The sequence below is a fragment of the Sinocyclocheilus grahami genome, unplaced genomic scaffold (assembly GCF_001515645.1).
Source record: "Sinocyclocheilus grahami isolate Dianchi unplaced genomic scaffold, SAMN03320097.WGS_v1.1 scaffold42.1, whole genome shotgun sequence".
Classification (NCBI taxonomy): Eukaryota; Metazoa; Chordata; class Actinopteri; order Cypriniformes; family Cyprinidae; genus Sinocyclocheilus; species Sinocyclocheilus grahami.
In genome coordinates, this window is record NW_015505221.1 from 1,192,738 (window position 1) to 1,218,187 (window position 25,450).

General features: G+C 36.3%; 3 protein-coding genes across 3 annotated transcripts in view; all 3 read left to right on the forward strand.

The window, feature by feature from the left end:
- LOC107582291 (alpha-1,3-mannosyl-glycoprotein 2-beta-N-acetylglucosaminyltransferase-like) overlaps nucleotides 1-3,166 on the forward strand; it is a 6,686-nt gene extending 3,520 nt beyond the window's left edge. Inside the window, exon 3 of the mRNA XM_016268055.1 lies at nucleotides 1,951-3,166. Within this exon, the coding sequence (XP_016123541.1) occupies nucleotides 1,951-2,649 (699 nt within the window). The 3' untranslated portion in view covers nucleotides 2,650-3,166. The remainder of the gene's footprint in view (nucleotides 1-1,950) is intronic.
- Nucleotides 3,167-4,113: 947 nt separating this feature from the next.
- Nucleotides 4,114-10,564, forward strand: LOC107582270 (SH3 domain-binding protein 5-like). Its single transcript, XM_016268039.1, has 6 exons — nucleotides 4,114-4,680; nucleotides 5,298-5,360; nucleotides 6,129-6,257; nucleotides 6,480-6,638; nucleotides 8,380-8,440; nucleotides 9,799-10,564. The coding sequence occupies exons 1-6, from the start codon at nucleotides 4,483-4,485 to the stop codon at nucleotides 10,389-10,391; spliced, it is 1,203 nt and encodes a 400-aa protein (XP_016123525.1). The 5' UTR covers nucleotides 4,114-4,482; the 3' UTR covers nucleotides 10,392-10,564.
- Nucleotides 10,565-14,824: 4,260 nt separating this feature from the next.
- Nucleotides 14,825-25,450, forward strand: part of LOC107582271 (gamma-aminobutyric acid type B receptor subunit 1-like) — a 63,872-nt gene continuing 53,246 nt past the window's right edge. The window contains exons 1-6 of the mRNA XM_016268041.1: nucleotides 14,825-15,056; nucleotides 17,384-17,470; nucleotides 18,471-18,535; nucleotides 18,661-18,799; nucleotides 19,696-19,881; nucleotides 19,993-20,010. Of these exons, the coding sequence (XP_016123527.1) occupies nucleotides 17,392-17,470; nucleotides 18,471-18,535; nucleotides 18,661-18,799; nucleotides 19,696-19,881; nucleotides 19,993-20,010 (487 nt within the window). The 5' untranslated portion in view covers nucleotides 14,825-15,056; nucleotides 17,384-17,391. The remainder of the gene's footprint in view (nucleotides 15,057-17,383; nucleotides 17,471-18,470; nucleotides 18,536-18,660; nucleotides 18,800-19,695; nucleotides 19,882-19,992; nucleotides 20,011-25,450) is intronic.

The following is a 25,450-nucleotide window of genomic DNA, read 5'->3' on the forward strand; positions in this document are numbered from 1 at the left end:
CTGGTCCTGGAGGCACCCCAACACTGCACATTTTGCATGTCTCCTTTTTCTGACACACCAGTTTCAGGTTTGGAGTCTACTAATGAGCTGATTACCTGAATGAGGTGTGTTTGATTAAGGAGACATGCAAAATGTGCAGTGTTGGGGTGCCTCCGGGACCAGGGTTGGGAATCACTGATATAGAACATTGGTAATTCAAAGTGCTTTACAATTAAAAAAAAAAAAATCACAACATAATGATTAAAGGGTTACTCCACCCCAAAATGAAAATTTTGTCATTAATCACTTACCCCCATGTCATTCCATACCCGTAAAAGCTTCATTCGTCTTCGGAACACAATTTAAGATATTTTGGATGAAAACCGGGAGGCCTGAAACTGTCCCATTGACTGCCTAGTAAATTAATTATTTAGTCCATCTGCCATCAGTGGTTCAACCGTAACGTTATGAAGCGACGAGAATACTTTTTGTATGCGAAGAAAACAAAAATAACGACTTTATTCAACAATTTGTCTCCTCTGTGTCTCACCGTAGCGCCATTTTAGAGAATATCCGTTAAATGCAAGCAGCGTACGCTCTTCTGTGTCGGCCGCGCTGCACGGATGCGATGTTTTCTTTCAAATCAAAGCGTAAATACACGTAGAAAACGCATCCTTGTGTCGCGGCTGACACAGAAGAGCGTATGCTGCTTGCGTTCAGCGGATATTCTCCAAAATGGCACTACGTTGATGCAGAGAGACACAGAGGAGACAAATTGTTGAATAAAGTCGTTATTTTTGTTTTCTTTGTGTACAAAAAGTATTCTCGTCGCTTCATAATTTTGTATGCGAAGAAAACAAAAATAACGACTTTATTCAACAATTTGTCTCCTCTGTGTCTCACCGTAGCGCCATTTTGGAGAATATCCGTTAAATGCAAGCAGCGTACGCTCTTCTGTGTCAGCTGCGCTGCACGGATGCGATGTTTTCTTTCAAATCAAAGCGTAAATACACATAGAAAACGCATCCTTGTGTCGCGGCTGACACAGAAGAGCGTATGCTGCTTGCATTCAGCGGATATTCTCCAAAATGGCACTACGGTGATGCAGAGAGACACAGAGGAGACAAATTGTTGAATAAAGTCATTATTTTTGTTTTCTTTGTGTACAAAAAGTATTCTCGTCGCTTCATAACGTTACGGTTGAACCACTGATGGCAGATGGACTATTCTGACGATGCTTTTCATACTTTTCTGGATCTTGACAGTGTTATTTATTTGGCAGTCAATGGGACAAGCCTCCCGGTTTTCCAAAATATCTTAAATTGTGTTCCGAAGACGAACAAAGCTTTTACGGGTTTAACGACATGGGGGTAAGTGATTAATGACCAAATTTTCATTTTGGGGTAGAGTAACCCTTTAAGTTGATAATAACAGATGGTTAAGAAATAAAATTGAAAAAAATAAAGATTCTTGTTAAAAAAAATATTTAAAATATAATAAAAAAATAAGTTAATCCAAAATGTAATTATGGTACACAAGGAGTAAAACTATTTTCTGTTTTTTTTCTCCACACTTTTGCCTTGGTCATAGGAACCATTTTTCTTTATTTTTTTCTTTAAAAACCCCAAAGAAAAAGAAAAATGGTTCCTATGATCATCATCATGTGCTATATTCAAAAACAGTTTTATGTGTATATTGTGCATACATAACAGATGATTAAGAAATACAATTAACAATAAAAAGTAAAAAAGATTCTCAGAAATAATTTATTTAAGATATAATAATGAAAAATAAGAAAAGAGTATATATACTGTATATACACATTGTATATGTGTGTGTGAGTGTGTGTGTGTGTGTGTGTGTGTATATATATATATATATATATATATATATATTTGAATTATTGATTAAATTAGGGTGAATGGTGAATAATTTTATTTTGTTGATGGTATGTTTTATCACTTTCACCAGGTGGCCCCTGATTTTTTTGAGTACTTCAGAGCACTTCATCCAGTTTTAAAATCAGACCCGACTCTGTGGTGCGTGTCTGCCTGGAATGACAATGGCAGGGAAGGATTTGTGGACCCTGGAAAAGCGAGCTTGCTGTACAGGACAGATTTTTTCCCAGGCTTGGGCTGGATGTTCACAAAGGACCTCTGGGCAGAGCTTGAGCCAAAATGGCCGGCCTCGTTTTGGGACGACTGGATGCGCCACCCCGATCAGCACAGAGACAGGTCCTGCATCAGACCAGAAATTTCCAGAACTTTAACATTCGGTTGGAAGGGTGTGAGTTCGGGGCAGTTTTACGACAAGTACCTCCGCTTTATTAAGCTCAATACCGAATTTGTGCCTTTTACAAAAATGGACCTTTCTTATTTAGAAAAGAAGAAATATGATGAGAGCTTTGAGAAGGAGGTTTACGGTGCTCCGGTTGTCACCGTGGAGGACTTGCAAAGTGGGAAACTGTCTGGGTCTGGCCCATTTCGGGTGCAGTATTCTAGTCCTGGCAGTTTTAAAACATTGGCTCGCAATCTTGGTGTGATGGATGACCTGAAGTCTGGAGTGCCACGAGCGGGGTATAGAGGTGTAGTTAGTTTCCTTTTACGTGGAAAGAGGGTCTATTTAGCTCCACCTGTAGGTTGGAGCCAGTATGATCCGAGCTGGAGTTGAAGAGGGCTGTGCCTACATCACAGGAATTTCGGTGCGAAGCACATGATCATTCCCTTCACATTGTCTTAAAATTCCATTGTGCTGCTTAATGATGGAAAAACCTCTAGTAGGGGTTTCAGAATAGAGATAATATGATACCAAATATAGCCTAATAACATGAATTGATCACTCAGACTTTTTGCTTCAGGTTTCATTATTTGTCTGTATAAAGTCAACTAGGATTTATGTGAGAACTTTGTCACGTCAGTCGCATCATTAAACTGACAGATTAAACCTAAATCTTATGCTGACCAGCTATGCACATTTTTCACGCAAAGTATATTTGTTCAGGAACTAAAAAAGAGGGTACATATGATTAAAAACACTTATTTTTAATACTGTGAATACTGCTCTAAGTGCCTATAAATGTATATATTTTTGATTCACCTCTGTGTACTGTCTTTAATAAATTGTGAATGGTTCATGGCATAGTGATTGGAATATGAAAAATCATTTGACACTTGATTGTTTTATTTATATACTGGGATATTTTGATTTTTTTTGTTTGTTAAATTTGATGACTCATTTATTGCTTATATAAATAAAAATGCTACTAAAAATAATACACCATCAAAAACAAGAGTGTTCATAACAACAGCAACAATATTTCAGTTCAGTCCTAAACACACAACATAAAGAATTTACATATACAAAGACATTCAAATAATGAAAACAGACTAATACAGAGCGTTTGTGAAAGAGAGAAATACAAATAAATAAAACAGTTTCACATTTCAATTGAACAAATACAATTGTATCTAGTTATTTTGTTAGCAATAGAATTAAGAGAGTCAGTAAAGAAATTCAACCATAAATAAACAGTTTAGAAATAAAAAATTTTCTTTTGTGTATGAAATTGACCAAATAAAAATTATAATTATTAGCCACACAAACAAGTCATTACATGCGTCACCAAAACGCTCCCACGCTATTACGTTTTTGTTGTTGTTGCAAAACATATACAATATATATATATATATATATATATATTTTGTTTATCTATTTTATTGGAACGGTTAATCGCATGTAATTTGCTACGTCAGGATTTTTTATTATTATTTTTTTTTTTGCTTTATTAATTCAATGCCACAAGAACATGAGGTATTACATATTCACATGATCAAATTAACATTATTAGCTGCCAGAGAAAAAAAAGAAGAAAAGAAAAAATGAAGAAAATTACATAAAGTTCAATGCTTTCAGAGCATTACATGTTTTCAGTGCTTTTTTGTTTTTTGTTTGTTCTAAGAGATTTACATATCATTTAAAGTCATTTATAAAATGTGCAAAATTTGGTTTACATTGAGCCCACGCAAAACATATACAATAAGGCAATACAAGATCCCACGATATTACGTTACACGAATGTTACCCAACGTTAACTACAGTAGCTCATTAGTCCTAAAGGGTTTCGTTTCGCGTTTTCTATTTACCTCGCTCCTGTATATCACATTTCGTGTTGTTGAATGGCGGAGGGAGTGCGATGTTAGCCATGGGGTAAAGCTGAGGCATATAAATGGACTTTTGGCGATTATTTGTCATGTAATCTTCATATTCGTCTTCAGTTTACCTTTCATGGCACTTTTAAACTCACCAAACCGGTTTATTTATTTGCTGGTAGTCATTTGCAGTAGCGAGCAAGCTAACAAACTAACGTTACCACAATAAGTAATAAAGGCAAAGACATTTAAAATATAGACAAGTGACGCTACGTCTCTGTTTCGCGTCCGATCGGGCAGGTTTCGTCTTGTTAATCTTCAACATTTGATCTCGGATTTACGGAGAGGCCTGTAAATGGATCCAGCGGTTTTGCGTGAAAGCCCTGCGGGTTCAGGAGCACCTTCAGTGGAGGAGAGCGGAGGAAATCAGCCGGAGGATAGCAGAGAAGCTGATGGGGAATCCGAGGAGACAGAGATGGAGAGAACTACATGTCAAGATGAAAACTCACTGCATGGAAAACTGACTGAGGAGGAATTAGATCCTAGAATCCAGGTAAACTGACACTTAGTCAGCACATTGTAGTAAGATCTCATACAACACTGTTGTAGTGATTTATTAATATTTTAAACTATTTTGATATAAAAAAACAAGCCCGCCAATAGCAGACTATTTATCAAAGCCTATTTAAAAAATGATTAACACATATTTGTCAGCTTTGTAGTCAGTTATGAATGTGTATGTGAATCAACATTGACTTTTCTAACTATTTGTATGTGCAATATAAATAAAAAAATGGCCAAGCATGTTTATTCTTTACTATTCTTTACATGTTTTATCTATTACTATTTTCATTTATTATTACGTCATCAGAATCATACATTATGTTTTCTTTGAAGAATCTAAAATATCTTTTATGTTCTTTTGAAGTCACCACCCTTTGCCTAGATTCTGCATCTGTGCGTTTTGGGCATTAATATTATAAAATAACTGATAATAATGTTAGTTATTATAAAGATTCACCAAAGGTATTTTCATGGGATTTATTGTAATCTCAGTAACTCTACAGTTGCTGGGTCACCCTTATTTTGGATTGAACCAGCAACTTTTAAGCCAGCAGCCAAGATCATTTACCATTAGTCGACTATGACCTGCTGTGTTTCTGTATCTAGGAGGAACTGGAGCGTCTGAATGAGGCCAGTGAGGAGATCAACAAGATGGAACTGGAACTGCAAGTACGTGAAAGTTCAGAATGCTTTTGGAAAAATTGTTCCCAACCTCAAGGACATTTGGGACTGTTAGGCTACATGCTTTTAAGTATATACCGGTACTTATTATTATGGCTCATTGTCATTTAATAGACACTTTTTAATTCAGTGTACAGGACTATAATCTCAGACAGGTAGACTGTACTTTGAATCAAACCTGCAATCTTTCTGCTACCAGCCCAGCTCAATAATTGAATTAGGCAACCACACCTTATGTTATATATCATCATTAAGAGATTATAATAATTTATTTTATATATATATATATACAGTGGGTACGGAAAGTATTCAGACCCCCTTAAATTTTCACTCTTTGTTATATTGCAGCCATTTGCTAAAATCATTTAAGTTCATTTATTTTCCTCATTAATGTACACACAGCACCCCATATTGACAGAAAAACTTTTGAATTAGTTTTGTTTTTTATTTTCCATTATAATTTTAAAGTTTTGAGTATTTTTAATGTTATTTGTTGTAATGTAATTTAGTTATATTATAATGTTTATATAATTTTTATTTTAGTTTGAGCACATCAAGATGAACTAAATTAGTTTTAGTTAACTATAATAACCTTACCACTACGCCATATTATGCAGATAAGATAAGGCTTATGATTCTCTCTTTCTTAGATGGCAAACAAGGTTAACACTCCTGATTTACACACTTTATTTTATTGTTATGAACTTGTTGTGAATGGTTTGTGTGATTTGTGAAACACTTTGTTTTTGTTGTCAGGAGGTTCGGTCCAGCCATAGGAGGATGATGAGTGAATCTGTGCTTAAACTCAAGGCGAAAAGTTCAGAACTGGGGTCCTGCATCGAGAAGGCCAGGCCTTACTATGAGGCACGAAGAAAAGCAAAAGAGGTGGACAGACACTCATCTTTAGTTTAGCATTGAGAAAAACTGTCATAATTTATAACTATTATTATTATTAATTTAAACCGGTAAAAGCGTTATTTAGTTGTGTTTTATGCCAAAACATCATATTGTATTTTTGCCAGTTTTTCTAAGGCAACTATCACAACCTTCACCTGATGAAATCCTATTGTCTCTTAAACGCATTATGATTAGTTTCATCCATCTTAGGCCCAGCAGGAGACCCAGAAAGCAGCGCTCAGCTTTGAGAGAGCAGTGTCCATGCACTTGGCTGCTCGAGAGATGGTCCACGTGGCTGAACAGGGCCTCACTGCAGTCAAGACGCTGGATCCAACCTGGCAAGAGATGTTGAATCATGCTACCTCAAAGGTTTGCCAATTTTCTCTCCAGCATATCTTATCAAGTTGTATCAAGCAGTTAAATATCTCTGACTTTGAACCTTGAGCATGTTTTCTTGGACCTTCATTACATGATTGAATCATGCAGCAGATTTTTAAAAAAGTTTATTTATTAATTTTTTTAAAAGACGTCTCTTATGCTCACCATGGTACAGTAAAAACAGTTAAATTGTGAAAGATTTTACAATTTAAAATAACTGGTTCTAAATGGACAATTCTAATATGCTGATTTTCTTAATATTTTTGTGTTCAAAAGAACAGCATTTATTTTAAAGGGGTCATATGATGCTTTTTAAAAGATCATTATTTTGTGTATTTGGTGTAACGGAATATGTTGACATGCTTTAATGTTAAAAAAACACATTATTTTTCAAATACTGTACATTATTGTAGGTCCTCTATGCCCCGCCTCTCTCAAACGCTTTGTTTTCTACAAAGTCCCCCCTTCCGACAAGCGCAGTCTGGCAAAATGGCAATACAATATTCAAAATGGCAACGCAATATTCAAAATGGCATTATATTTCTGTATTTAAATTTACATTTTCCATTACCCATACGTGCAAAGATTGGTGCAAAAGTAAAATGAAAATGAAATTATATAATTTACATTTGCCATTTCCAACAGTAGTCTTAATATGCAAATTGCAGGCACATTTGAACGCTTTATAAGTTGCGAAATGAAAATGAAAATGTATAACACAAATTGATTAGATATGTGTAACATGTTCAATCAGAAATGGTAGCAAAATGATCATTTAAATGCTATTTGTCCTAAATGCATTTAGACTAACAGTTAGAACACTTAGGATTGCATTTTCATCATGATGCCGTGGGATGTGTGTAGCAAATTTCAATTTGAAAATGCATTCCGAGGTGACCACGCCCACCCTCCGTCAATCATTGCTTCTAGGCAGGGATTGGCGGAAGCGTGTTACGTCTGGATCCTATCTGAACGTCTTGAGCTTTGAGCGTCTTGCACTGCGGGTGACCTACGTGACGCCAGCGTCTTGAAATTAGCTGGTTTTTAAACATTTAAGGAGCCACGCTGCTGTGTAAAGACTATAAATGGACATTACAAGCATTACAATAATTATATTTTATACCTAAAATAATACTCAACCATTTCCTGCATGGGCGTGGTCACCTCGGAATGCATTTTCAAATTGAATTTTGCTACACACATCCCACGGCATCATGATGAAAATGCAATCCTAAGTGTTCTAACTGTTAGTCTAAATGCATTTAGGACAAATAGCATTTAAATGATCATTTTGCTACCATTTCTGCTTGACATGTTACACATATCAAATCAATTTGTGTTTCAATACATTTTCATTTTCATTTCGCAACTTACAAAGCATTCAAATGTGCATGCAATTTACATATTAAGACTACTGTTGCAATGACATTCTAGAGGTATGTTGAGCTGTTGTTACATTTGCCTAGTGTTGGTGTATGAAAAATATGGATACTTGCTAAAATGTAAGGAATAGGTTAACCAAAAATGAAAATCCTGTCATCATTTACACACCCTCAAGTCATTCCAAAATCCATGTCATGTTCCAGCAAAGATGTATAAAGCAAATCATGTTCCATAGAATGAACATGAATGCAGACAGACATTGCCGAGCATGCCTGGAGCTGATCCGTGCTGGTCAGTGAGGAAATACATCAACTTCGCGCTGTGGATCGCTGGATCGCTTTCACTCTAGCTGCCGGCCTCCGCTCACTCAAGCCACCGGCTCTTTGCTCTGAAAATCAGGGTCCCTGCAGGTTCTTAAAAAATATTAAATTCAGTTTGATCGTTTTAAGTTTAAATTTGATTATCTTAAATGGTGTAAGAAAATCTTAATGATCCTTTTAAAAGGTCTTAAATTGAGGGACAGAAAAACAGCAATTGTGATACTGCCTAATGTGTTTATTACACTTCAAAAGGCCATGATTACATTAAAGGGGTCATATGATGCGATTTAAATTTTTCCTTTCTCTTTGGAGTGTTACAAGCTCTTGGTGCATAAAGTAACGCCGCCCAAATGTTCACGCAAAGAAAGAAGGCATAACTTTTATTCTCGCTGTAATATTGTTGTTGCCGTGTGTTTCGTTGTGAAAGCGAAACTACTTTGTTTGGCCTTCCAAAAGAGGATGATATCCGCTTCGTCATGCCTGGAGCTGATCCGTGCTGGTCAGTGAGGAAATATATCAACTTCGCGCGGTGGATCGCTGGATCGCTTTCACTCTAGCTGCCGGCCTCCGCTCACTCAAGCCACCGGCTCTTTTGGAAGGACACGACTCAGAGCAGTTCACAATCTATGAATACCATGCAATATTTTATCTCCCTCAACTTTTTGAATGAGCAACTGGAAGTAAGTTTCAGGCCTGTTTATATATATATATATATATATATAAATGTTTTGCATTATGCATGTCTTTTTTTCCCCGGATATTATTGGTATTTTGCATACACAATAAGCTATATCTGGCTATTAATTCAATGTAAACTCTTGTGGCTTCTCTCTCGTCACAGGAAGGAATATAATATGATTAATTAGTACAAAAACCAATTTCAGTATATATGAATATATTGAATAAAACATGTCTTGAGTATTTTAAACTTAAAGTTACCATGTTTTGTAGTTGAATGTGTGACCCAGAAGTCAAATACAGTTTGAGTTTTTAGCAAAAATAAATTGTAAAAACCTATAATTTAGCCAGAAAGTTTTCTCACCATGAAAATAGCTGCAGAAGCTGGCATGGTGTTAAAAACAAACAATGCGTGACCCATCCGGTTTAAGCAAAAGAATCAGCAATTCATAATTTATTTTGAGATAGAGTATAGGAATGTTCTGTGTGGACATGTGTATTAATTTTATTTACTGACTCTAAAAATTCTGCATTTACCCTAGAAAATGACAGAAACAACGCAGTATTAAAGTACCATAGAAGTAATCCATATAATTGTTGTGCTATATTCCAAATCTTCTGAATCCCTAAAAAAACTTTTTTAGATGAACAGACTAACTTTTGTTTAACAAATTTGAATTATTCACTGAAAATATTGCCTTCTACTGCAGCTCAACATGAAGGTGAGTAAATTGACACATTTATTTTGAATTACAGTTAAAATGTGTGAGCTGAGCATGTTCAAAACATGTTTTTGCAGGAGCACAAGTCGAAAATTTTACAATTAGAGGAGCGCATTTCCAAAGCCAAGTTAAATTATTCCAGCACTCTGCGCCACCTGGAGCAAATCAGCGAGGAGATTCATGCCCAGAGGGAGCAGGACCAAACAAAGGATGGACCAATCAAAACGTGCAGTGGGCGGAGCCCTCCTGTAGGAGCAGAGACAATCAACAGCACAGGTACCGAAGGCGGAGCCTGCGGAGGCTACCTGAGACCAAACGATTGGGTGGCTGGAAAAGAGGACGTGGCTAATACCAGAGAGTGGGTGGAGACACATCAGAACTCCAGGTGGGTGGACATGGGAAGAGCAGAGGTGACACGATCTGGTTCAGACTCTCTTTCCTTCGTCAGCCTCCAGACCATCATCTCTGATCTTGAAAAGTGTGACTCAGTTGAACACCTGGGCCGCCTCAGCAGTGACATCAGTCTCTCAGGGGAAGAAGGGGAGAGAGACGGGATGGAGAATGATAAAAAGCTAGTGAGGCAAATAAACGCAGACATTTCAGAGTTCCTCAAACAACACATAAGAAGTGTCAGTTTATGAGTGCGTCCATGAATAATGCTTTTTCTAAGTTTTCCTTAGGCTGGCTGCACACCCGATTTGCATCCCTGAACGATCGGGGGGGTGTGGCCTGATTCGCGGCTTGTCGCAAACAATTTTTTGTCCAAAAAATCCTCTATTGTGTGGTGTCATTATGATTATTTATCTGCTCCCGATCGAGACGGAGTGTCCCCAAACTCAAATCGTAAATATCAAACATGTTTGATATTTACGACTCTTGATCTGGCTGCCTCTGACGTGATACCCGCGATAGCTAATGAGAGCGAGCAAGCGTCACCTACCGGATGTTGTGTGCTTCTATAGCTGAAATTGGCAGCCACAAACATGCCATGAAAGCAAAGAACATCACTCATATTCTTTTTTTATACAATGTTTTTCACAGTGAAACCGAACGCGCGCCTCTATTTGTTTTTCTTCTCTAGTCACGTTTGATCTCGCGAGTGTCCGTGAGATCACGTGTAACTGTGAAATCGTTCCTACAATCATCGAGTGTGTGGAATCGTCTAGTGTGTGCGTTCAGAGGATAATAAGGCTAAAAATCATGTCTGTGGTCTCCCATGGTTTTAAAATAGTTTAAGATTTGAAAATCCTCTAGTGTGCGGCCAGCCTTACATGATTATTGAGCTTGATTCTTGACTGACAGAGCAAGTCTTAATTTTTATTTATTGTTAAGCTTTTTATCAGTACTTGAAAAGGAGAAAGACCAAAAGAAAATTCTTAATATATATATTTTTTCTTAATTATTTTTTATTATTATTTTTGAGAGAGAGTGAAGGTTTGGTATCTCAAATCAAATGGTAAAAGACTGACAATATTTGTAATGGTAGCAACCCTGCAATTTGATTAACTTAATCATAAATAATACAATATATTTCTTCATCCTGACAAGCACCTAATGTTTTTCTATGCGAATGTATAAAACTGTGTCTTTATAAACACACTCTTATTATTATAATCTCTATAGCTGACATGATAAAATAAGGCCGTTTTGCTCTCTGCTCTCTCTCTTACTTGAATCAAACTATTTGAATGTAAAATGCCTTTAAAATTAGGTAAAATTATTTTCATTTTAATGTTACTCCCATGCTGATTTTGAAATAGTGGTTCACAAAAAGTGATTTGTGCCCAAGTGACAAATGGCATGCATGAGGCTTGCTTTATATTCATCTCATTTGCATTAGTGCACTCTGGCCTTTTCATCAGAAGAAACATTCATTGCGACCGAAATACAGATTTTGTGCATTTGGAGATGGAGAATGATAAAAAGCTAGTGAGGCAAATAAACGCAGACATTTCAGAGTTCCTCAAACAACACATAAGAAGTGTCAGTTTATGAGTGCGTCCATGAATAATGCTTTTTCTAAGTTTTCCTTAGGCTGGCTGCACACCCGATTTGCATCCCTGAACGATCGGGGGGGTGTGGCCTGATTCGCGGCTTGTCGCAAACAATTTTTTGTCCAAAAAATCCTCTATTGTGTGGTGTCATTATGATTATTTATCTGCTCCCGATCGAGACGGAGTGTCCCCAAACTCAAATCGTAAATATCAAACATGTTTGATATTTACGACTCTTGATCTGGCTGCCTCTGACGTGATACCCGCGATAGCTAATGAGAGCGAGCAAGCGTCACCTACCGGATGTTGTGTGCTTCTATAGCTGAAATTGGCAGCCACAAACATGCCATGAAAGCAAAGAACATCACTCATATTCTTTTTTTATACAATGTTTTTCACAGTGAAACCGAACGCGCGCCTCTATTTGTTTTTCTTCTCTAGTCACGTTTGATCTCGCGAGTGTCCGTGAGATCACGTGTAACTGTGAAATCGTTCCTACAATCATCGAGTGTGTGGAATCGTCTAGTGTGTGCGTTCAGAGGATAATAAGGCTAAAAATCATGTCTGTGGTCTCCCATGGTTTTAAAATAGTTTAAGATTTGAAAATCCTCTAGTGTGCGGCCAGCCTTACATGATTATTGAGCTTGATTCTTGACTGACAGAGCAAGTCTTAATTTTTATTTATTGTTAAGCTTTTTATCAGTACTTGAAAAGGAGAAAGACCAAAAGAAAATTCTTAATATATATATTTTTTCTTAATTATTTTTTATTATTATTTTTGAGAGAGAGTGAAGGTTTGGTATCTCAAATCAAATGGTAAAAGACTGACAATATTTGTAATGGTAGCAACCCTGCAATTTGATTAACTTAATCATAAATAATACAATATATTTCTTCATCCTGACAAGCACCTAATGTTTTTCTATGCGAATGTATAAAACTGTGTCTTTATAAACACACTCTTATTATTATAATCTCTATAGCTGACATGATAAAATAAGGCCGTTTTGCTCTCTGCTCTCTCTCTTACTTGAATCAAACTATTTGAATGTAAAATGCCTTTAAAATTAGGTAAAATTATTTTCATTTTAATGTTACTCCCATGCTGATTTTGAAATAGTGGTTCACAAAAAGTGATTTGTGCCCAAGTGACAAATGGCATGCATGAGGCTTGCTTTATATTCATCTCATTTGCATTAGTGCACTCTGGCCTTTTCATCAGAAGAAACATTCATTGCGACCGAAATACAGATTTTGTGCATTTGGAGAGATGAAGTGTTGATGAAGGGTTTATTTTCAGTGCAGGGTTTCTAAAAAACCTGCAGCTAAACATTTCGTGTTATGCTGTTTATGACAATCACTTCTCGATGTTACAGAATTTTATTTTCATTTAATGAATTTTCAGGCGTCTATGAATGCTATTTTTTTTTCCTCATTATTTGATAGTCTGTTCATTCAGTGTGCTTTATACATCTTTGGTAACCCTCAGTGTGAGCACTGGATGTTGATATTATTGTCTTTAATAGTGTTGTGTATGAAGATGTGCACAGTGGTGACATTTGCAAAATATGATGGAACAATAAATATGTATTGTGTAAATGTATAAATTCTTATTATTTGGGGGATTTTAATGTTTTTTTTAAACAATTTAAGTCGTTAATATATGTATGTAAAAAAAAATATATATATATATATATATTAACATAGCAAAAATAACATTTCATTTGTTTGATTTAATTATTTGGTGTCTCTCTAAACATACAGTATAGGCCAGGGTAACATGTTTAACAATATTTTTCAATCTTTAAGCACTAAAATAAGCACATAAGATCACATGTAAATTATTTATTTATTAAAAACAGAAAAAAATCAAATGACCAGGGCAAAGGCACTGACCTGTACCTCTGTGTTATCTAGGTGTTGTAAATAATATTCAGAATGTATCTGTCAGCATCAGCAAATGTCGCTCCTGATATTAATAAACCGCCACCATCAAAACAGGTTTAGATCTGCAAGGGCAGAGCACTCTCTCCTCTGATATGAAAGTCAAGCTCCAGCAGATGACTGAAATAAGACACTTTGACTGTAATTTATTCTCTCTGAAGTCATCCCTGCACTCTTTCCCTGGCAACTTGTACCATCCCGTCAGATTTTGCACAGCATCTGCTACCTTCCTGACTCCTGAGATATTTAGATTCTGAAAAAGAACGAGACAAAAATATTTCACATGGTACGGTTGCAAAATTTTCTTCCTTGCCCTGGTCTGTGTCCAATCTGAGTGTAGCCTTTTTCCTTTTTGGATTATTAAAGTTAATAATTTGTTATAGTGATGGCAAACTTGACATTTTCAAGGCTACTTGACATTTCAAGTTCAGTCAACACATTTGTTTACGGTTAAGGTTTTTTTTTTTTTTTTTACAGTGAGCATTGGCTTGAAAATAGACTCTTCGAAAGGATTCATCTCTTCTTAATTATTAAAGAGCAAAGTATAAATAGACGACTATGTCCATAATGAATAGCTTAGAGGAAGAGAAAACAATCGTGGAGGAAGGGAAAACTAATATAAAATGTTAACTAACTATGTGCATATGTGTTTGCACATGCATATTCACTCTGCAAAGCACTCTGTAAACAATGTATTTTAAAGGTGCCCTATAAATAAATACGATTATAATGTATATTCAAATAGAGGGCAAATGTGACTAAGAATAAAATTGTTCTCTACAGGAAAAAATTGTGCTTTTATAGCAAACAGGTGTGGATAAAATTGACACTTAAGATTTTTATTATATATTTATTTAATAAAAAGTATTCAGACCCCCTAAAATTTTTCACTCTTTGTTATATTGCAGCCATTTGCTAAAATCATTTAAGTCAGTAACATTAACACAATAATTCTTTAAAAAAAAGCAAAAATAAAAAAATACGAGGGGAAAAATACAAAATGGAATATATAAAGAGGAAAAATAAATAATTCTCTTGTACACTTGGCACAGAAGATGACTCGTGATGCAAGGATAAAATGACGTCACAAGTAAGTGAGCTTGAGGAGGCAGTGGAAAAAAGAAGGAAGGAGGGAGGATGAGCGCTGTGTAGATAATGTTTCTCTATGTAGCCTGTGATGATCTAAAGCAAAGCAATACAGAGCCTTCTCTAAAAGCCATAAAGCAGTCCGCAAATGTGATGCACGGATTTGCACAATCAAAGCGACATCGCTCTTATATTGAGTGGATGTTATATTTCAACTCTCCGTGAACGGATGTTGTGTTCGTTTCTTGGTCGTTCCTGCTGGAGCTGCACCGGGCCTTTGCTGTGAGTAAATCGCTTTTACGTTTTGTCTTTGCTTTTTTTGCGTTTCGCTTGTGTTCTGCATGTGTTTTATTTGATGTAGTAGCTCGCAGCTGTTTTATCCTGCATGGTTAACAGATGTCGTTTGTTTAACGAAAGCCTGTTTGTTGTAATATGCTTTGCACGGGACATAAAACTTCACAAACACCGCGCTTATGTAGAATAACTCCAGTACGCTGTTGTTCATATGGAAACTTCAGGGAAGCATCTCCACGACAACATTTCTTTTTAGAGATGTTGTATGTATATTAAACAGCAGATAGCGTTATTATAAGAAGAAAGCATCAGTGATGCATCTTTATGGGGGTCCGCTGAAAGTCCTTGTCCATGGTGCTGAAAATGTTCCCCAAACGGGACCGTAACCTCTCAACAAACCATTAGCCGAGCTAATATCACTTACATGGCACTGTATCCGTCTTGTAGAGGTGCATTTCTCGGGTTGATATCTAAAATATAAGTTAACGTCACAATTAGGATAATCAACAAGCAGGATTTATATTTGTGGAACAATGCACAGTGTAATTTATCGTTTTATAGAATAAAATAAAAGGGAATATTTAATGTCAACAGAATTGAATATAAAAATATAGCAGAGAATTTCAATGTGGTTCACGCCAGAGAAATTAAGATTAAAATAGAAGAAGAGTGAATGACTTAAGCACACGTGGAGTTAATCATATTAAACACCATAAAACAGCATGATCGTTTTATAGAATAAAATAAAAGGGAATATTTAATGTCAACAGAATTGAAGATAGAAATATAGCAGAGAATTTCAATGTGGTTCACGCCAGAGAAATTAAGATTAAAATAGAAGAAGAGTGAATGACTTAAGCACACGTGGAGTTAATCATATTAAACACCATAAAACAGCATATTTTTAAGTTTTTATCAGGGAAAAAAAAGAGAACGTTATTTAATATAAATCATAACAACTGTTTAAAAAGTCTCTTAGTGGTGTCATATATAGTTTGGCTCATAGGTTTACAAATTCCTTGCAATATATTTTTTTAATCATTTAAAAAAAAAATGTAAAAAGGAAAATAAGGGGGACTTATTAAATATATTCTATATTTATCAAATATAAAAAAAATTTTCAGGAAGATCTGTCATTATCTGATGAAGATTTGACATATCATACATTCTTAAATTTAGCAAGACAAAAATAATAAATAATGAATTTTTGAACCTATATATATATATACTGTATATGTGTATGTATGTGTATATATATATATATATATATATATATATATATATATATATTTTTTTTTTTGAAGAAGAAGAGTAAATGAACATTCTTAATACAAACTAAAGCAACTGTTTAAAAATAAGAAAAAAGGGATTGCAACATCCATCCACATCCACTCCCTAGAAACCATCTCATTGATGCAGCTGTCACAGTTGTATAAAGTCTTGATGCAGTTTTTACTGCATTTAATATCTAATATATAACAACTGGGACAATTGGGATAATCAAAAAAGCTGAAAATCTATTTGTGCAACAGTGCAATGCAAAGCAATCGTTGTTAGTGCATCATGCAGGTTTGAATTACTGTAATCTGTGAAGTGTTGTGCTCGTCTGCTGTGCCGTTCTGAATCAATGAGGTGGAGTGCTGTAGAGACATGTTTAAAGTTGAACTGATCCCTCTGATCCTCACCTCCCCGAATCATCTCCTGTCGCTCTCTACTGTGAGCCTGGAGAAAATCTTGGTCCCTACAGCCCTACCTCCCTCTCTATCTGTCACTTCCTCTTTCTTTTACTTTATCTATCATCTATATCTGTCTGTCTCTGTCTATCTATCTGTCTATGTATCAAGTAACACTGACCTCTAGGTTCAAGTGTATTCAAAACCAAAGTCAATACTGATGAAAGTGTGCTCTGTTCAATGCTTTGTCCTCCTGAAATGTTTTTGTAAGATGATGTGTGTGATTGTGTGTATGTGTGTGTGTTAGACCCGTGTGCTTATGTTTGTTTTGCATGCTCTTGTTGGACCCACCCTGGATGTGCTTTTCCACTCTTAAGAGTGGTTGAGGGAAAGCTCATAAAATCTTTACAGTGCAGGGACGGCAAACTGCCTCCATGTTGTACGAATCAAACCTTACGACAACCGTGTGTGGTGTAATTAAATCAGACAGCAGGTTATTATTATGTTTAACATATCTAAATGCCAACAAGATCACATCATGCCACAAGCAGCTTAATTGCTTTGAAATGAGCGTGGATTGTGACCTGCTGGAATCAAACATATTATTCATCATCTCTCTTTCTCTCTCTCATTCTTGTTCAGATGCAGTAATGGAGCAGCTATTATTTCTTATAATTTTCTACTTGCTTCCTACTCCCATCTCGTCCATACATAATTCAACGACCGGAGGTAATGTGTGTGTGTGTGGATGGTTTCTGCTCCGTGCATGTTGAATTTAACACCACAGAATGTCTAAAGTGGCCCACCTCTGTTGCTTTGTGAGATTAAAGGGTGTTCTGTTTAGATTCTGTATACTGAGTTTCATGGATTTCAAAGAGCTATCTGCCCTCAGTCCTCATGGGATCATGTTCAGCCGGAACTATAGAAAGAAAAATGGATTGCCATGTCAGTTCTCCCTTTTCATTGTGAAAGCAATATATAGCCTACACAATCTTAATGAATCAAAGCAATTCAATGTCTTGTACAGTTCAGTTCGCAAGTGTACATGCCCCTTGCACGATGTGAAAATGTTTATATATATAATATGTGAGAACTATTTGACATAAAATATGATCATAAATTGCACAAGACAAAAATAATTAGTAGTATTGAATTTGTAAACCAAATGAATGTAAACTTTTGAACACGATTATTTTTAATGTGATTATTTATCTGTGAATCTTTCTGCAGGTTACATAGTTATGCCAATAGTTGGCGAGTGAGTCAATGAATCATTGACTGATTGATTGATACCAGCTTGCAATATTCTTTCTAAAAGGTTACTCAATTTTAACTTATTGTTCATTGAATTGTTATATAAAAGCAACATCACACTCACAGTTGTGCTGTTGCTTTGAACATTTGCTCATTAGATTTGCTTAAATATCTGTTTCTCAGGGCTGTCTGCAATAAATAAATTTTTTTTTTTAAAGCTATCTTTTTTTTTAAGTGCTAAGCATCTTAAAGATTCTCCAAGGGGTATGAACACTGTATTTTGATATGAGACAGTACTAATAAATTCCTTATAATCCATCACTGCATTACAGACGTGCAAGGGGACTCCGATATAAATTTAACTGGAACATCTGTCATTTTTGTTTATTGATGTAAGTTTGTGCATTGTGACTAAGCTGAAAACATTTCATCTCTGTTCGTTTCATCCTCCCCCATCTCTCTTACTCTCTTTCAGGATGTGCAATCATTCGTCCCCCCAGAGACGGAGGGATTCGCTACAGAGGACTGACTCAGGAACAGGTAAATGTCTACGGCAGCACATTAAACTGGCAGTCATAAACATCAGTGTCAGTTCTGATGGGACTATGACCCATAGCAACATCTAATTCAGTCTACAAAACGTCGCTCTTTCTCTCTCTCTGTAGATCCGCAGTGTGCAGATCTTGCCAGTAGACTATGAGATAGAATATATCTGTAGAGGTAGCAGAGTTATTGTGGGGCCCAAGGTCCAAAAGTGCCTCCCCAATGGCACCTGGACTGACATGAACCAGCTCAGCAGATGCTGTAAGTGCCCTTTCTGTCCTATTGTATTGATTAATATCTATACTCGCACCATGTCTACACCGGACGCGAGCGGTGCGGTGCGACGCGACAAAATACAATAAAACCTATTATGCTGTCTACACTGGATGCGGCGCCACAAATTCCCGACAGTAAACTGCTGCTGCTTTCTATTTATGACGTACTGACACAAATTTCAAATGTTTTTTAGCTGTCGCTTTGTCGCGACCAGTGTCGACAGACTTTAGCTGTTGCGTTGCGGCGCGACACGACAATTGTCGCGTCCGGTGTAGACGTGGTGTAATACACGGCTCTGTGGAATTCTGGATTTTGATTGGTCAGTAACAGCATTCTAAGGTCAAATTCTTCATAAATGAACTAAACTGTATAATAATTAGAATTATATTGGAATAATTAACTGTTTCTTTTGTAATATTTCTTCTATAGTTCCACAGTCCTCACACACACACGTTTGTTTTTGTGAATTGTGGGGACATTCCATAGGCGTAATGGTTTTTATACTGTACAAACTGTATGTGCTATTGCCCTACACCTAAACCTACCCCTTACTTGAAACTTTATGCATTTTTACTTTCTCCAACAAAAAAAAAAACTCACTCTGTGTGATTTATAAGCATTTTGAAAAATGGGGACATGGGGTAATGTCCTCATAAGTCACCTTCTCCTTGTAATACCCATGTCATTATACAAATTTGTGTCCTCATATGTCTCACACACACACACACACACACACACACACACACACACACACACACACATCATTAAATGTAATTGTCTGTGTGTTAGTGGCGTTACACTTTAAGGCTGTGTAATTTCAAGTTTTTATAAATGTGCTAAAAGGATGTGAGATGTGCTAAACGTGTTGCTAAAATTCTCAGTATTGGTTTGCTCGCGTTCTTGGATGTCTCTGGAGAACGGGAGGTTGGCGCTGCAGCCCCCTGGACAACCAGTAGAGGGCACAGTTCTTCACTACAGCTGTCATGCTGGCTTCCTATTGGAGGGTTTCAGTATCTCACACTGTACCAAGCTGGGCAAATGGGACTCTCCTAAACCACTCTGTGTCTGTGAGTATGTTTATGATTTAAAGGTCAATCACACAAACACAATGTATTTGTTTCCCTAATATTAATCATTTTAACATTATGTCGCTCTTGTTTTCTTTGGTGCATCATCAGATGACAGTAATTATACAGGTAAGACGTAAAATAATCTAATATGGTTATTTCATTTCTTATGTCAGAGGTCACATTTCCCAAGACTGTGTCCTAGGTCACATCTCATTTCAGAGATCACATTTACAAAGAATTTCCCTAAATGCTGTTATTTTACAGCTCATATCTGTTTATCACTTGACAGTCCACTAAAAACAAGTAGCAGAGTGTAAAATGTGACCCTGGACCACATAAACCACCTTTTTAAATTGAGATTTATACATCTGAAAGATGAATAAATAAGCTTTCCATTGATGTATGGTTTGTTAGGATAGAACAATATTTGGCCGAGATACAACTATTTGAAAATCTGGAATCTGAGGGTGCAAAAAATCTAAATCACTTTAAAGTTGTTCAATGCATATTACTAATCAAAAATTAAGTTTTGATATATTTATGATAGGAAATTTGCTAAATATCTTCATGGAACATGATCTTTACTTAATATCCTAATGATTTTTGGCATAAAAGAAAAATCGATAATTTTGACCCATACAATGTATTTTTGGCTATTGCTACAAATATACCCCAGCGACTTGAGACTGGTTTTGTGCTCCAGGGTCACAAATGAGAATGTAAAAATGTTAATAAGCTATTTTTTAATATAAATATTTATATATTCAAATTGTAGACCACAGTTCCTTCGGTTGAAAATCTAAATTGTAATGCTTAGTTCAACCACAAAGGGGCTGTATTTTACTATCAGTCGTTTGAAAACTGCTCCCTCAATAATTTCTATTATTTTAGTGCTGTGTCTCTCCCTCAGTTAAAATGTATATGAAAGTCTGTGTGTATATAGATATTATACATTATCATGTTCATAAATTCATTTAGTTTTACCATCCAAACCTTTTCTGTTCCTCAGACTATTGCTGATTAAAGCAACACTATGTATCTTTTCAAAATTTGCTAAATGTATATTATGAGCGAGTACATTAGGAATTCATCTTCCAAACTGCGTTTTTGTCTTATTCCGAATCACTACGGTACACTTATAATAAGTACTTATATTTGGACTATTGTAGCCTGGTCGGGTCGTCACCGCTGCGGTGACTATTTAACAGAGAACCAGTATAATATAATATAGTTTGAACAACATTATATAAGCAACTGATATGGGAAAGAGCAGACAATTGTACATAATCAATTGCATGAATGTACAAAGGCATTAACAATTTGTTCAAAAGAATGAGAAACTGCTATTATGATGTGCCTATATGAGGTAGAGGTTGAACAAGTAGTTTTGAGAATTTCAATTATGTTCTGAGAAAGTACCAAGGCGACTGAGAAAAACTGTAAAATGTATATGAATCTGCATGAAAGTGATCCTGTGAGTTTTCACCGTTTTTCTCACCAAATTTATACCTTCGCAGGTTTCTTTTGAATTGGTCATAAAGTGTGGCAAATATGTTTTAAGACCTCATTGAGGGCCATTCTCATTCTTGAAACCATTTGATTGGTCAGAAATCTTGGTAGTGCAGGATGAGTCATCAATCATTTTTTTCTCTTTTCCCAGAAGTGAAAACTTTTGTAAATTTTTATATGTATATATAATGTTTAGTACACTAACATATACAGTAGATGACTTCAAGGCTAACACATTTGGTCTAAAAGCTACAAAACTCTCATTGTGATGTCACAGGGTTTTGAAAAGTACAAATATTCCATGTATATGATGTCATGTAAGCTTCATGCATAATGATAATAAAGAATGAGCAAAATGCTGTTTAAAATGGTTTTAGATACAGTATAGAATAAAGGACATCAAATTCTTGTCAACTTCCCCACTATACAATCTCATTATAATTTTTCAGGCTGCCAGAATCTCTCAGCATTAACACAAGCGCTTCTGCAAGCACGACTGTAGCATCCTCTCATTCATCCGTCCCTCCCTCTTATTGCCTTCCATTCCTCTCAATCCCTCTGTGCTTTCTTTCATTTCCCCTCGTTTCTTTCAGCTCTGCTGATTTAGACTATCAAGCCTCACAAATGCACTCTCTCTCTAGACTCCCTCTGTTAACTCGCAGCGAAAGATCGCCGCCTACTTAGTGCACTCTCAGCAGGCTGAAGATTAACACTCGGCCAGAGTGTATTTCTGTGTGTATTTCTGCTAGTTATGTGTGTATCTCCACACAGTGTGTGTTTAGGTGTGTGTCTGCATAAATTCGAGCCTGTGTGTACGGGGTGGCGATTACATCGCTTTTACTGTGGTTGTTAAATGATAATTCAGCATAAAGGTGACCTTTTGTTTGCCAGCCCTTTATAAACCCCTCTATAGGATGTTGTTGCTTTATGAACAAGAACTGACCTTGTACATAATCACATTCTGTTTTGTAAACCTATTTATATATCACATAAACTAATGGGTAATTATATATCCTCACAGGAGGCTCCGCCGGCCTTTCTTTTATTAAATAACAACTAAAGATCAGGGATAAATAATTAATGACTGGCATATGGAGAGAGTGGATTCAAAGGGAGCTCCAAATGTCACTAGAGCATCTCAGGTCCTGAGGTTCACGGTAGCTCAAGTAATCAACTTCAACTCTACTCTGTTGTTTTAGAGTATTTATTGTGAATAGGAGAATCCAGAGAGTTGTGGGGCAATAAAAGTGATCTACATGATGTGGTGTCAATATTGGCAAGTACTGTATGTTCTGATTCAGTGGAAGTGAAGTGTAAGTGCACCATGAGATCACATGGATAGAATTATTTGATGGATGGATGAATAGAGGAATCTTTCTTGATTTTTTGTTTTTTTTATCATGATGTGAAAATAATATATATATATACAGTGAGTATAGAAAAGAATCACCCCCGTTTAAAGAGCAGGGTTTTTGAAAAATTGGGTTTTTGAAAAATATATTTTTTGCCGTTTGTAATGTATCCTTCAATGTAAACAGTCTGCAAAGTTGTTAATCAAAAAAGTGCATGATAAATAGACATTGTCTCTCAAAAGAAAGAGTCGATTCTGAACCGCCTTAACGAGTTGTCATATTTTCGAATCTTCTGCCTGTTACCTACACTCTTAAAAATAAAGGTGCTTCAAAAGGTTCTTCAAGCGATGCCATAGAAGAACCATTTTTGGTTCCACAAAGAACCATTCAGTCAAAGGTTCTTTAAAGAACCATCTCCTTCTTCCCTTTTTGTAATCTGAAGAACCTTCTTTCGCCACAAAGAACCTTTTGTGAAACAGAAAGGTTCTTCAGATGTTAAAGGTTCTTTATGGAACCATTTAGACAAAAAGGTTCTTCTATGGCATCGTGAAGCACCTTTATTTTTAAGAGTGTATATACGTCACAAGGTAACACATTTGCATAATCCCGGCCTGCCCACGAAATACGAACACTCTGACCTGCCCACAAACACTTCCGCAAGTTAGTGTGTTTACTAGTGATGGGAGAAATTAACCATTTCGAAGCTTCGACTCAATTGAACCAATTGCTTCGCAAAATGTTTCACTGTTTCGAAGTGCTCGAAACACCACACGCTGGTGATGCCTGCTGGTCAAAACTGTGTAAATGCAACAAAACTCAGACCAAAACATGCATAAAAACAGCTTTTACAAACCCAATGAATACGCTTTCTTGAAAGTATAATATATTAAAGGCAATCAAAATAATAAAATACCATTAAAAATGAAGTGTCTGTAAAATCTTTAAAATAATTATTATTAATTTGCAAGGGCTTGTTTTGTTTGTTTTATGGAGAACTTGTCTAAACAGGCCAGTAAGAGACTATTAACTACTACTCATCCTTTTAATTACACAAATGTCTCATTAAAAATGTCTACAAATTGATCAAACTGATCCAAGATCGTATAACCATGGACACTGATGCAGTGGTTCGCCGCTGCGGGGCGATCTCCGTGAACTCGCATGATTCACGGGTTCACAGAGATCGCCCCCCTAAGGCGAACTATGTTATAACAGTTATGACGTATCGAAGCCTCGTTTACTGAAATCACGTGACTTTGGCATTTTTACATGTGCTCCGAACCACTGTTTCGAAACAATTGATTCGCAAAGCTTTAGAAGCGTCATGAAGCAGTGTTTCAAAATCGGCCATCACTAATGTTTACATCAGGTCGAGAAGATGCTGTGTTCTGCGTGGCGAAAGCAAGTTTGTTTTGTTTTCAAATGTAAAGTACCACATATAAAGTTTAAACTTACCACTGAGAAATGTCCTGATCAAGTCGTGCTTGCGATGGAGTTTCCGATTGAGCGACTGCATCAGTATCATCCTCAGACTCGGGCTCGAATTGATAAGGTAATATCGATGCCATTTTTGTAAGTTTATAGCTTCTTTTTTCTTTCTTTTTTTTGTTTACAAGTAACCCACCGGAGTAAAAAATGAATTATGGTAATGGTCGTTTCATTTCCCACACGCATTGTATACAGAAAGACCAATCACAACAGACTTGGCCAGCTGACCAATCAGAGTAGAGTAGGCTTATGGAAGGGAGGGGATTACAGACCTTAACGTCCGCACGAAATTAAAATGTACAAAATTCATTTTGTTAGTGCCCATTGTTAGTCTTGAGGTGAACGATGTACCCGTGCAAGTTAATCCACTGGAAAAAAATAGTTTGTCTTGGTAATCTTTAATCGAAATCTGAACATTTTCTTCCTCTGGAATGGCATTCCTGCTCTGATGACATCAGTTTGACGGCTTGGGCAGAATATGCTTAACCACGCCTCTTCAACCGTTAGTTTGCAGCGAGTGAGAGTTGAGAGGAGGAGCGCAAAAATAAAACCCCGCCCTCATCAATATTCCGTTTCAGTTGGAAATACATCACGATACTAAAACGGAGATTATTTTACTATAGGGAGATGAGAGGGTCTATATTACTTACTATTGGAGAAAGCATAACGGCTAACTTGGATCACATGTCCCTTAATAACCAATTACATTACAGCCTTGACGTCATTGAAATTTAGTCAGAGTTGTGCGACACTCAATCGCCAGATCCCATAGGAATGAATGTATTGTTAAAGTATTGTTTAGTGAAAAACATGTTGAAGATTATCAGATCTTCAGAAGTTATTTCCTCTAAAAAGCTGTTTGTTCAGTGTAGTGAAGCCTCTTCTCCATTGACATCCATTTTAAAAACGGCCTCTGGTCTCCTTTCCCACGTACTGCCAGACTGGAAGCGTTAGCTTTAGCCGTTAGACCTTTTCGGCTAATGGTAGCAGGCTTGCCTTCTAGTGGCTTCGACTAAAATAAAAGGCGCAGAACGATCGGTGTATGACATCAAAGTACAGCGAGAGCCATAACAGAGCAGACGACTGGTTGTGGCTAGAAGGGATACAGCAAAAACCGGAAATTAACAATAGATTTAATTTTCTACCTATTAGATTGTGTTTTATTAACGGTCTACACCTACCCCAACCCTAAACCTACCCCTTATAATAATGTAAAA

What these genes read in the sequence shown, in the direction of transcription:
- LOC107582270 (XM_016268039.1), top strand. Translation starts at nt 4,483, where the DNA reads ATGGATCCAGCGGTTTTGCGTGAAAGCCCTGCGGGTTCAGGAGCACCT. An exon ending in AATTAGATCCTAGAATCCAG is followed by an intron (nt 4,681 to 5,297) that starts GTAAACTGACAC and finishes TTCTGTATCTAG; the next exon opens with GAGGAACTGGAGCGTCTGAA. An exon ending in TGAATCATGCTACCTCAAAG is followed by an intron (nt 6,639 to 8,379) that starts GTTTGCCAATTT and finishes CTTTCACTCTAG; the next exon opens with CTGCCGGCCTCCGCTCACTC.